Here is a 14,382-nt window from a genome sequence, read left to right as displayed (position 1 = left end):
GCCACTAATCTAGTCTATTATATAATTTTACCTGAAGAAGAAAATCTGTTATACATTTTTACAAACTGGTGTGTGTGTGTGTGTGTGTGTGTGTGTGTGTGTGTGTGTATGCGGTGCTTGGAGTCAAACCCAGGACCTTGTGCATGCTAACCAAGCACTTTAAAACCACTAAGCTACATTCCCAGCCCCTAACTATCTTTTTAAAAGGTTAACCCATTAAGGAGATTAAAATTCTTCCCAAATATCATTGAAGGAATTCAAAATCACAAGAGAAGCCAGATCAAATTAATTCTAACATTTAAAGAGGTGTCTTAACAGAAATCAATGTAGGTCTGAATTCCTACCAAAGGAGGACAGAGAGTAAGAGACCTCACAGTACAAGGAGAACCTTTCTTAGCTGTGTCCAGCTATCTGCACCCAAGAATTTCTCCAAAGAAGATGGGCAACATATCAAGCTCACTTGGTTTGATAGTCATATCCAACTCCTGTTGTTCTAGTTACACTCTCAACAAACACCCATAAGCTGCCCATAACTCAGAATATTTAGAGATCGGACTCAGACATTGGTAATGTTTTAAAGTTCCTTATTGACTCTCATACACAGAGAAACATTGATATAAATAGTTATCTTCTAAGCCTCATAGATTTCAGAACATTAACAAAGTAGGTCACCCAGAAAGCAAAGTTCAAGTTCAAGCAAAAATCAAGTTCCAGACTCATGAGTATTTTACTGGACTGTAGATATGAAGATAAACCAGCAAGACCACCATTTTAATGGCAGTGCCCCTCTCCCTTCTTAGAAAAATTACCTTCCAGTAATTTTGAGGTATATTTTTTATTGCTGCCATTATGAAAGAAGCCTATTGAGAAAAGATTAGACTATATGCAACATATTCACTACTGATGTTCCAGGTTTTGGAACTTTGTTCAATACTTTGCTGCTAAAATTTTCCCTGTGTCCTTCTTTATCCATCACCTGTCCACCAACTTCTGCTGGATGTTGTAGAGTGCTAATTTCTTTGGTTCTTGTAATCCTCCCCAAACTCCAATCTCTCCTATTGCCAGATTACCTATTTCATTCTGCACAGGAAATCTTTTTCCTGCTCTGTTCTCAACAGTCTGCACTCCTTAAATAGCACCTCATCTGTTATGCACCTGGATGGTGCAATCTGCCTCCTCTAGTGGGATCATTTTCTGAAGCTAAAATAACTCTGCGGGTTTCCTCTCCATTTGTTAATATCGATTAGTATTTGCTTCCTCTCTCCTCTGACCATACCTCTAGAGAGAGAAGCTTATGAAGAAGTTACGACTGGGAGACTCCCGAACAGGACAGTGATTCCATTCATCAGCTCTGTTGGAATACCCTGTGCTGTTTGGTGGTTTAACAGGGAGGCAGTAGAAAACGTGGCTGGCTTGTGATAGAACGCTGTCTTCAAATGGAAGAGAAAACCCTAGACTCATTTTGTAGTTAGTTTATACCTTTGTACACATGTGCAATTAATATATATGTGTGTGTGTGTGTGTGTGTGTGTGTGTGTGTGTGTGAAAGAGTAGGCAGAGGAAATTAGAAATTTGCTAACCTCAAACAAAAAGAAGTTATTTTTCCTCCTGATGCATGCATTAGGTGTTGATATGGCAAAGTTGTGCATCTTCATGTACCATAATCATGGACAGATGTGAAAATGAGGTATTCTGGTTTTCAACTGCTACTGAAAAGAAATGTTCACAAATTTAGTGGCCTAAAACAAAATCGACTTATTCTCGTACAGTTTTGGAGGTCAGAAACCTAAAATGAAGATGTCTGTGGGCTCCTCTCCTTCTGAAGACTCCTGGAGTTGGATGGTGTCCAGTTCCTTGCCTTGCTGAGTTTCTTGAGGCTGTGCTTACTTCTTGGCTTGGATGCCACACCCCATGGCCACTTTCCCTCTACTTCCATTCGCTCACCAGGTTCTCTCAATTTTGACCCGTCAGCTTCCATCTTATACGACCCTTGTGATCACATTGGACCACCGTCAGAAAATTCAGGGCAATCTCCCCATCTCAGAATCCATCATTCACTCACAAACACAAATTCTCCTTTGCCATGTAAAGTAATATTAATATGTACTGAAATTAGGGTATGGATATCTTCAGGAAACCTCTGCTCAGTATACTTCATAAGGAAATGAATATTTTTCTATATCTCAGGGGTTTTCTGAGGTCCAATGCATTTTCTATTCAATCCCCTGTTCCTTTGGAGACGTAAGTTCATCCAATGTGGAATAAGTGTTAAACAACAATACCGATTTATACCTAGCTTGTTTTTGCTGATGATTAACCTTACACATGTGTGGCTAAAGGAGCATCCTATTCAGAGGACAGTGAGTGTGCAGCCGAAGGAAGTATCACAGTGAGCAAATGATAAAAAGCTCAAAATTTCATCTTAAAATTGCTGCTCTGAGATTTGATATTATTCAACTGGTTTCCTGAAGTTTCTTATGCTGAAAGAACTTATTTCTATCTTGAGGTAAAACCATTATTTTAGCTACATTGCATGTTACACATTTGGAAGTTATTCACCTGAAATTATTGACTAGAAACCATGTCTGATGGGCTAGAATTTATCCTCATATTGAGAAGGCTATAAAAGGAACCATATACTTCAGTTTAGTCAATAGAAACTTTCAAGACACCTATTTTTCAATGGAAAGAAGCAGTAATAAAAACCCTATAAATATCACAAGAGTACCCTAAATTGCCTAGGGAAACTCCAGGTTCCATTTTAAGATTTTGCTGCTATGATAGCAGCACAATGCCAATTATTTCTGACATGTGGTTTGCCCTTGATGATGAATACTGGGAATCTGTGGAGAATAATTTTTTTCATGATAATTTTTGTTCGTGACTCCAAAGCATTGCATTGCCTTCTGGGAAATGATCAACTTGAAATATGCTACAGGCTTCTTAAGAGACTTGGATATGTTATTGAAAGACTATTCCAACAACTTTCTGGCTATCTCATAGGATGACCTGTAGTCACCATTTATACTGTATAAACTCCATCCTGTTCATCTTTACCTAAACTTCAGTGATGAATTGTGAAACAAACTAAAATATGACCTTTGTGTTGCTCAGGCTGTGTTTGATAACCATCTATTAAAATCCAAGAGGTGTCTTTCTCAGGAAAAACAGGGCTAGACCAAGGAGAGCCAATGCTCCCATGAATGAGGTCATGAGAGTTCAGGGCTAGACCAAGGAGAGTCAATGCTCCTGTGAACAAGGTCATGAGGGTTCAGGGCTAGACCAAGGAGGGCCAATACTGCTAAGAAACAGGGTTCATTAGGGTTGCAAAAACTTCAGTAAGCAGTGGTACCAATGTGAGATCACCACTGTTAGTAATCAGTAAGTGTGTTCCAGGTATACTGATATCAATAGAGTCATTAGATTGCCTTTTCAAGGACCAAGTAAACTTGAGTTTTAATTTTGCCTCCTGCAGATCCATTCTAACTACAAAATTTTTTAAAAAGCAATAATTATTGTCTTGCCACTGAAATAAATTTGTGTGACATGTCCCAGCTCACTAGCAGAAAACAGAGAAAAACTTAAAATAGGCACAGGCTATCCTTCCCTTGTTAGTTGAAGGGTTATGCTACATAGGTAGAATGGAATGTCATAATGCACAGGACTTCTCATCTTTTGGTATTGGTTTCTTCTGAGATCTTAAATTGATTCCATAATAATATAGAGTTTGATGAATTATGAATGGTGATCACTGGAGTGGAGGGGAGAACTATTGGATTGGAAGCCTTTTGTTGTTGTTGTTGTTGTTGTTACACTAACCCAACCCAGCTACACAGTTCACTTCTTTTTATAGGAAAAAAAATTTTTCAACTTGTTCCAACCTTGATTATTTACTCATAGTAGAGAATAGTATAAAATCCCAACAGTATAGGATAAAGAATTGGAGCACCCTAGGAAGACATATGCCAAAAAATAGTGATAAGTATTTGTGAGACGAGTAAAGCATTGGCACCAAAGGGAAAGCTGAGTAAAAAGCAAAAAGCTGGAGAATGTTAACCCACAATATTATCCCTGAATAGTTGCTAATGAAGACCCATAATTTGGACCCTAACCTTTCTAGCAATAAAGAGTTATAAACAAAATCACTTACATGACTCATGGTATTTATTTAACAGAAAAAAAAAATGTACCTATTTGAAAGAACACGTTGTTCTGGTGCTAATAACCCTGCCATTCAGATGCCAGGGACCATGAGGTAGCAAATAGCAATAACTTTCCCACCTTATAGGCTAGGACCAGAACACATAAGCACAAGGATCCAGGAAATACAATCCTGTCATGTGCCCTTGAGTTTGAAAAGTGACAAACAATACCAATGATGTGCACACTGGGTATCTTCTAGAATCAATAGTAGATACTCAATACCACCCCATCCTCGATGCTTAATGTTATCAAAAGGGCTAGGTTTTTACTATTTATCAGTCTAATTCAATGATGTAATATAAAAATATTTAATAATAATGATTCATTTAGTAAGCAAGCATTATAGAACATATTAATGGAAGCTTTTTATGGGTTATGCTGTCAATATGAACTGTATTGATAGCCACATTTATTATGTTGCAGTATATGTGACATGCATATTAAAATAATCAAAAGAGTGCCAGAATGAGTTTATAACAACACTACCTTGGTGAAGTATACATGCTTCCTCATCAGTTCGGCAGAAAAACACAGTATCAGAATTCAAAACTAATCGTGTGAAGAAAAAGTCATTTTTACAAAGAGCTATTAGGAAATTCTCCATATTATGATTGTACCTTTTATTTTTAAAACTGACATTTATCCTGATGTGACATTTTCTTAATCCCTTAATGACTTTTAGTTGAAATACCAACACACAAAGAGAAATTCATAATGTGAAGGCAATGCTCTTATTTATGAAATATGCTACTATTAGAAGAATGGGCTGCTGGTTCCAAACGGTCTACAGACCACTCAAACAATTGAGGACAATTGTTTTAAAAACATCATTTTCCGTGCCACTATACTTGTGGTTCTTTCTCAAAAGTTTTCATTCATTTAGTTCTAAATAGTCCACAAAGTTGTGGCCAATGAAGTTCATGCACTTGTTCTCTAATTTCTATTTCTAGAAATTCAAGGGAAGAACCAGCAAGTACTGACCCCAGCAATTACCCAGAAAGACAACAGGGATTTTTCTGATACAGCAAATAAAAAGTGTACCTAGAGGACCCAAGGGTTCTTTTTGCAATAAAAGCAGGCCTATAGGCTGCTTATTCACCGAATTTCACGTCTCATTTCTAATGCTGAATTAGTGGCATATCAAATGAGTATTTGCCTCTAGGAATGATAAAAACAATAATAAAAATAATGAGTTAAATGACTGCTTTAAAAAAAAGAAAAAGAAAAGTACTTATGCCCTCAATAGGGGATCAAAAGCCTCTATAATGAAGTTTAAAAAGAAAATTCTGCCCAAGTGAAAGCAGTAAACCCAGGTACCCTTGTATTTCATTTTTAATTCCAGAAACAATATTTCAACTTTAGCATCCAGTTCTACACTCAACATAAAACTTCTCCAAATTCCTTTCAGAAGGTGGTCTTGGCTGCAATTACACTGTCTAATGACCAAAGAGAAAAATTGGATTCCTGACTGACCCTGGCAGGCCAGCTCTTTATGCTGGAATGATATAAGAGACCAGCTAACAAGACCTCACCATGCATGGCTCTAAATGTTATTGATGGCCCTAAAGCAAGTCCACCTTTTAAAAATCCCTCTGTGCGCCTGGTCTTGTTATCACCATCGGAGTGACTTACATGCCGTTGGCTTCTGATTCACAGCAAGAGTTTCCTACCGTTTGTCTTACCTTCGGGACATTACAATTTCCCGAAATACGCCTCAGGTTCACATGTTAGCAGAGATGATGTTAAGTATCTGATTAGTGTTCATGCTATGTTATGTACTGTCACTGAATATCTTCTTCGTTCCTCATTCCCTTTCATGAAAAATCATTCCAGTTTAAACATTCTGGGTATTTTCCACGAATTCTGATAACTTGTGTTGCCTTTCTCAAGCCATTTTCAATCCATCTCATCAATCAAATTTCCAAAAATCTTTGTTCTTTAATGGAAAGGTACATGCTTACTATAAAGCAGTTATTCTCAAGCACTACAGGCTCCACTCTCCGAAATTCCAGTTCAGGAAGTCTCAGGGTGGAGCCTAAGAATTTCTAATTTCAAAGCTTCCAGAACAGATTCTCACTTATATCCAGAATTGACCAGAGTTGTGGGAAAATTGGTAATAGAAATTTGATGTGTACATCTTCTTCATTCATCCCTCTAGAAAGGCTAAAATATAGTGCCCATATAGTCCTTTGGATAACCTGCTCCTTAATTAAAAGATGTGGAAAACATTTTCAATTTTTTTCTTCTGCATTAACACTATTTTCAGGCATCCAAAAATAAGATCACAGCCTACCAGACTGGTACCCTTGTGCTTTCTAGTCACTTCCTTTTTCTCCTTTTCCAAGTAAAAAAATAATCTGCACTTTCACAGATTTTCTGAAACCGTCAATATTCCAAGTAGGCTACTAAGGTTCGGAATTTAAAGACAGTGTGAAAATGATTTCAGGACAATTCCTATCCTCCAATCTGCAAACGCATCCTCTCTTCCCATCTCATTTTTCTGGGACAATATGGGAGAGGGGTCAAGAGAGCTTTCACAGGTGGACTCATCTACAAATCCTGATTTAGGTACATCTACATGCCAGCAGTACCATTTCAACATTTGTTGCGTCCTACTCCAAAGCACACGTCATGCTAGCACCAAGACTAAGAAACAATAAATTATATTTCTAAGCAGAGAATTACTCAGAAACTTAGTCAATAGGAAAGACAAAACCCTGTGCCACTCTGGACAACTCCGAATATAAAACTTGTTGAGCACGAGCTAGTTTTAAATTCCATCACCAGACCTATTACTTCGATGCTAGCATAATGGACGTAAGTGGGATGGAGGTCAGTGGCCTTGCTCCACGCTAGTCACTAATTGGCCTTGGGTTTATGATCTGCAGTATCTGTGGCATTCTAAAGCCCCTTCCAGTTCTATGTTCCAAGGCTTTCACAGCTACCTTACTAATGATCTATTTCTCGTTATAATTGTGTTTCTGATTCCTTCCCTATTTCTCTCTTGCAGATTTTGTTCATGGGCATGATGACCGAGTACTATCACTACTTTTTCACAACCCTGGTAAGCACATCTGGTAGAAGTATATTCTACATGATAGGAAAGCCCTCCACACAGTACTTTAAAGTCAACCCCTCTGGTGTCAAAGGCAGGATGTTGTCAAGTAGATTTGCTTTACTTTCCTAAGAATCTTCTAAATTCAGGAATGAATCCTGAATCCTTTCCACCTCTCTTTTAACTAGAATCAATCCATTGTGCATTTGGAAAGGGATGAATTCCACTACACAGAAACTAACAAAGTGCAAACTCTTCATACAGAAGCATTATTTGCAATTTCTATAAACATTAGAAAGTGCACTGAAGTGTGTCTTGGCATTTTTTGACCTGATGTAGCTTCCCAGCCTGTGTCCAGGAGACAGCAGGCTTAACCAGAGTCACCTGCCAAGTACTTGGAAAACCATCAAGAAGAGGAATTTGGGAAATTCTCTGCACATTGAACATTTTGCATCATTAAGAAAAATTATGGCTCTAAACTTTAGAAGTTAAAAAAAAAGAAATGAGTTGCCTTAAATTTTGAGACATTGTCAGTTCTCAGAAAATAATTTAGGGCATTTAATATAACAAAATGATGTGATGACTTTAATTCAATCAATTTCTGAAATCAATCACATGAACACCAACTACTTCCCACAAGACCCCTCATGGCACACTCTATACTTTCTTACATGAAAGGAAACATAGAATCAGGGTCTTTTTCTAATACGTAAGGGTATATTAAACAAAATCTATTTGTATCCTGGGGCATTCAGTAAAAGTACTGTTTTTGCAAATAAAATTGAGAAGTTAAGCTGTTGAGTAGGGGAATCAAAAAAAAAAATTGGAACAAAGACCAAGGAACTTTCCTACTCAACCTTCTTCTTGGAAGTAGTACTTGCTGATTCAAGTAACCCTGAGAGTATCCAGGGGTGCAAAGGATCTCATGAAAATAATGCTTTCGGATAGTTGTAAAATCATTGGTGCTACTGAGGCTGGGGTGGAGAAGTGGGGTACAGGATATAAGAAAACGGTTTGAAATGATTATGTTAGTCTGTTATAAATGTGAGTCAGTCTACACAGTTCTGGTTTATACCCAGCTGGTGGGTTAAATCCTTTCCATGAAGCATTGTACAAAAGGGAATGAGTTCCAGTGTCAAAGATATTCTTCTGACCACATGCCCATGTACTCTAGTATATAGAACCCTTTGATTCTATTCTAAGCACATATTCAGTAGCACTCTTTATGTCCTCATTGTATGGAATATGAGGGATCTTCAGCGAGCTAGAGATAAGGTATTTCTTCCGGCCAGGAGCGATCTTCTTATCAAATAAATATGTAATTTCCAAATTTCACCTCCATGGGAAGTCCTGGAACAGCCTGAAACAGCAAATGATGGAGAAAGGTGATACTACAACTGACCAGTGGATCATTCTTAACTTTGTCATGTCACCACAAAGAACCTCAGTCTCTTCACTTATCAAATAAACACATTGAACCAAATGGACACAAAGACCCCTTCCAGATCCCCAAACACTACATCTTAGGAAGATAATTCTAAGATTCGCAGAATGTCACATTCTATGCCCAAGGGTATACCTATAATGACAGCCAAATTCCTCTTCTTGCTGTATCTAAGTGCTAACGGTAATGCAGAAAAATGAATAAAAATGAAAACTGCTTACTGTCTTAGAGTTTCTCAGGCAGCATGTGAATGAGAAACAATGAGAAATGTGTGATAATGGCTGCCAATTTGTTTTAATCTATTTGTTGCTTCGGCAATAACTTAAGAAGAAGATGATGTTAATTCATTTCATTTTTATCATTTTTAATACTGCACAGGACTTATTTGCTTTAGATCTGGAGCTCTATAGGTACAGTGGCGTCAATATGACTGGGTTCCGGTTACTCAACATTGACAATCCTCATGTGTCATCCATCATCGAGAAGTGGTCCATGGAGCGCTTGCAGGCTCCCCCAAGGCCAGAGACTGGTCTTTTGGATGGAATGATGACAGTAAGTAGTTTTAAAATAAAATCATTTGAGACAATGTTTGAATTCCTCAAGGGACCAGGCTAAGAATCTTGTATTCCTTCTAGACTGTGAGAAAATGATATTATAGTGTATGTTCTCACATGTATGAGAGAAAAAGAAGTAGGCTTTTTGTGTATTTTGAAAGGCTATGCCTGGCTAGTATCAAAAAAATCTGCTATTTAAAGCTTCTCAATTCAACTGGCCTCAGATAAAAGAGTTGACAAGAGTAGCCACGGCCATCAACCAAATGAAGAGAAAGCAGGAACCAAATCAAGGGCGCTTGAAGAGAGATTTGCCCTTGGGAATGTGGCCATGGGAAGTGGGGGGGAGGAACAACCTGTCTATGAAAGTTAGGCAGAAGGGGTTCGCCTTCCTTATTTCTGCCACATCTCAGCACGTGGAAGCAGATGTGGAAAAATGCCAGATTTGCATACAGACTGTGCGTTCACTTTCTCCCTGCCCTGGATACATATAGGCACATCTCTGCAGACACTGACAGTGCTTAACACCAGCCATATGTTGCTCTTGAAGCAGATGCCAAGCCTGTCTCCTTAGAAGTCAGAGGTACTCTACTGAACAGGAAAACTGCAAACTGCCTCATCAAGAGAGACCCTCACTAACATCATTTGTCTCTTGTTGTCAAATGTACCTACCCTCACTTCATTTCTCTAACGAAGCTCCCTGGGTGATGAAAAAAATAATTTTTTTAAAAAAATACTTTCCATGTAGGAGCAGTGGCATCTAAGGGGAAAGATATTGTGAATGTGAGCAGGTAATAGCATTTTAAATTGGCATAGTATTTCATTCTCTGTTCCCAATCATAGAGAGAAGCACTCTTGCTTTTAAGATGCAATTTACTGATAACTAAAAGGTACCATCTCACAGAGAAATAAACTTGGGATTTTTTTTTTCCTATGAGGAACAAATGAAAAGAAGAAATAAATGAATGAATTTAGTGGTTCTGGATAATTCCATGTTCAGAGTTCCTGACTGTTTTTCAAACCTGAAATAACTCATAAAACACACAGCAATCTGAGATATAATGATGGGAAGCATTTTGGTACAAATTAGCCTTGAGGAGATTTAAAACCTTGCTTTGAATAAGAATAAGTAGAGAATATCAGAGAGGGAGAAAACAGTAGAGAGAGGAACTGTCAGCTTTTCTGTTGTTTCTCTTGTATTTGTAATTCTAGTGAATTCAAATATGATTCAAAATCCTCTACCCACCTCCAGGCCTTCCAACAAGATTTCTATCATAGGGTGAGCTTTCCAATCATTTTTACCTGTGCTTGGTATATATAACTAAGGAGTTAACGTTTGAAGCTGTTTTAACAGAGATTATGGATTCATGCCAAACATTAAATATTCATCACAAGTATGGCTTAATTTACCCAAAAAAAGTAGCTGTGTGTTCAATTATACTGAGCTGACAGACTAGTTCATACATATCTGTCGAGATGAGGAAGATCAGAGAACGAGGGAGACAGAGCTTTGCAATTTATATGGAATCGCTAAGGTGATGCTTCCAGGGGCCTGGGTTAATGGCAAGCTTACACGCAGCAAGCATAGCAGAGCTGATTCCCAAAGGACAGGAGACACCCTAATCTACTTAGGGTTTATTGCTGTCATCCCACCTAGAGAGGCGTTTCAAGGCTGAGTTCTTTTTGTTAATATTAGGAACTATAAAAAGGAAAGTAGGGACTTACTAGACCAGAAGAAGGAGGTTCACCACAGTGCTGCAAAATGGGTAGAATAACAATACCAGATCAGAGTAATACTAGTCAAAGAATAACAAAAGGAGGTAATAGGATGTAGCATCCACTAACAATCTGAACCCACAGTTGTGCAGGTATAACTTTGAAACTGACAATGTGACACAGAGTATTGCTCATTATTTATCCTTTTTTTTTTTTTTTTTGCCTTGCCCTGTACCTTCTTCTCCTGTTTTTCCTGAATGTGGCTACTTTAGAGAAATGGAAACTGAGTCATGGAGCATGAAAGGCACACATCTGGGGACATGCAATGGACCAATCACTGAACTGGGCCAAGGGGGCACACCTCATGTCCCCAAGTTCAGGCCCAAGGCTAACAAATCTTCAGTTGCCTCTACTAAAACTCTTTTCTTTTCTAGCTTAAAAATGTCAAGCCCTTGGGTTGCAGTTTCATTAGGTCTCCATATGAGACCCTGCACTCGTCCATTCTTGCATGTCAAGTGCTTGTTGCTCCCCCTGCCCAGAGCCCCCCACTATCCAGGCTGCTCAAATGCTGCCTCTCCAAGGGAGACTTATGAACATAGCTGCATGTAGTGGTAGCTCTTCTCTGTTGTTCTGTCCACCTTGCCTTTTCTTCATAACCCTTATGGCTTCATACCTTATGTTTTGGTTTGTTGGTTCCGCGCCTTCCCCTACAGGACTATAAATTTCACGAGGACAGATACATTGTTCTTTTGGTACTCCACTCTGTCCCCAGCTCTAGAAAGGTCTATCACAAAGTAAATGTAAAATTAACAAAGGCATTACTGAACTAAATGAATATGAATTAACCTTCCATTAAGATATACTATGTTAATAAAAAATAGTCAAGTACCTGTGAAATATTTCTACAAAAGTCTAAAGAAAGTCCCTAAAATAAGAAATATAGCCAGGCATGTTGGCATATGCCTGTAATCCCAGCGGCCCAGGAGGCTGAGGCAGGAGAATCCCAAGTTCAAAGCCAGCCTCAGCAAAAAGCAAGGTGCTAAGCAACTCAGTGAGACCTTGTCTCTAAATAAAATACAAAATAGGGCTGGGCATGTGGCTCCATGATCAAGTGCCTCTGAGTTCAATCCCCAGTAAAGAAGAAGAAGAAGGAGGAGGAGGAGGAGGAGGAGGAGGAGGAGGAGGAGGAGGAGGGGAGGAGGAGGAGGAAGAAAGAAATATGCATGAGTAACATAGATAGAGGTTACTTTAAATTAATATGATTATTTTTAAAACTTCTCATAAACTAACCAGCCTTAATGTCATTACCATAAGTAATTGTGAGTACTGCCATTACTATAAGAGAACTATATTCTCTAAAATCCTACTTATTTTCCTATTATTATGCAAGGTAAATTTCCTGGTAGCCTTTTATAGTCATACTTTTCCAGGTGTCACATACATTTAGAGATGTTTATATAAATATATAATATAGAAATTAGGAAATAATATTAGAAAAGCCCATATGTTTTGACTTCTATCCTAAGACTTTCCTATTTTCCCTTAAGCCCTTTATTTAAAAAGTCTTAGAAATTCACACACTAAAAAAAAAACTCAAAGAATATTCTCACATATGTCAAAACACATTCAAGTCTGAAAATAGAGATGTCAGTCATACCCAAGTTCAAAAACTCTTGACTATAGACCTAAAAATAGATTTAATTAAAGAGAAACATATTGACTTTAAAAATACAGTTAAAATTAGTTAATTAAGAAAACTGTTACTGAGTGAATAGAGTTAGAAAACAGTAGAACTCACTATTAAAAAACATCTTGAGATTTAAAAAGGACGTTTTATCAATTAAAGTGCTAACATTTGGGAAGTTTGGTGTACTTTTCTTTTTTAAATCTACTTCATTCCTTTCACTATGTTTAATTTGTTCCTACCTGTTGGCTTTGGGTATAGGTAGCATAATGGAGTGGCCCATTCCACTCACATGGATTCTCTTCTGATGGGGGACCAAAGCTGTGAATAACTCAATTCTGCACAGAAGCCACAAAACACTGATTTGCCATCTGCCTTCTCAGTTGCTCAAATGCACTCACAGGGTGAAGTTGAGTCAGCAGCTTTACCCTGATCTCTGCCATGTACCATTTCCCATATTGTGGTCCACAGGGAAGATATCTTCAGAAAAAACACCTTGAGTCCCCACTGCTACTCCTGTAATGAAAGACAATAGGAGGCTGGATTAGTAGAAAAATGAAGATCTTTCAGGTGAGGAAAGCTTAGGTTTAGGACTTGGCTGTATCTCCTGAATACAACTAGGTGATCTGAGCAAGTTATTTAGCCTCTCTGAGTCTGTCTGTAGGCTTATAAATCTGTATAATAATACTTTCTCGTATCATTCCACCACTTAAATCAGAGAACATACACAAACCTTCTAGAACATAGAATTTATTTTATAATACTAGCTGTTTTGCCAGTAGTCAACAAAAGAACAAGACATTCTGAAATGCCAAGGCGGAATCCTATTCTGCCTTATTCAAGAAAGAGTCTATTTACTTGTAGGAGACCCACCCCTTGTGTTGTACCAGTAACCCATGATGGACCCTTACCTGAGACCTACATGACCTTGTATGCCTGTGCAATGACTCAGCTATTTTCTCCACCTCTACATACAGTCCTCTTTCACCTATTGCTTAGTCTCTCTCAAAAGTCAGTAAATGTTCACTGAGATTTAAATTATGCCAACCTCTCTTGCCAAACCTCACTAAACCTGCTGGAGTTGCTGTCCTAATTACTGAATATCTTGATTGTGAATATGTGTTGATCTCTTCACCACCTTCTCAAACCCATTTCCAAATCCTGCTTACTTGTGGATGACTCGTCCCTACCTCCTGGGGTTCAGGATGAGCAATGCCTCCTCCTCTGCCATTTTGGCTTCCTCAGCAGCATCCACTTCACAGGCATGTGCTCCACAGCAGGGCTCCTGCAAAGTACTAGTCCTCCACCAGTATCCAGATCCTCATCACTTCAATGAGACAAGTCTCAGAAAAGAGGAAATCTAGCCAACTGTGTTAAGTGGGAAATTCCTGTTAAAGCTACCATGGGTTAGATAATTTGGATTTTAATAGAGGAACTTATTAACATCAAGCCAAAGAGACAAGTCAGGAAATTAGAAAGAAAGGATGTTATTTGGAAGCACTTCTCTACTAGAAAATTGCCTTGTCCATTCATATCAGGTTTGCAAATGTTTCCAAATTGGGACAGAAAATGGGAAACCTAGCTTCTTGCCCATTTGCTCTCCAAAGAGTAGATCTCTCTCCAGAATTCCAATCTCTTCCAGCTTTTCCCACTAGCACTTATATCCCAGGTAGGCAGCAAAGCATGGGGATACTATAAGGCCATATAATCCTGTCCCAAAGGTGAGATG

General features: G+C 38.3%; 1 protein-coding gene across 12 annotated transcripts in view; it reads left to right on the top strand.

Annotated features, from left to right (window-relative positions):
• Window positions 1–14,382, top strand: part of GRIK1 (glutamate ionotropic receptor kainate type subunit 1) — a gene marked incomplete at its 3' end in the record, with an annotated part of 389,066 nt that overhangs the window by 267,667 nt on the left and 107,017 nt on the right. For all 12 annotated transcript variants that reach the window (XM_081302744.1, XM_081302742.1, XM_081302752.1 and 9 more), the window contains 2 exons: window positions 7,214–7,267; window positions 9,081–9,254. In XM_081302744.1, the coding sequence (XP_081158870.1) occupies window positions 7,214–7,267; window positions 9,081–9,254 (228 nt within the window). The remainder of the gene's footprint in view (window positions 1–7,213; window positions 7,268–9,080; window positions 9,255–14,382) is intronic.

The sequence above is a fragment of the Spermophilus citellus genome, assembly GCF_964194105.1.
Source record: "Spermophilus citellus genome assembly, chromosome: 7".
In the NCBI taxonomy this organism is placed as follows: Eukaryota; Metazoa; Chordata; class Mammalia; order Rodentia; family Sciuridae; genus Spermophilus; species Spermophilus citellus.
The sequence above is the reverse complement of the archived record's forward strand: the minus strand, read 5'-3'. Positions and strand labels throughout refer to the sequence as shown.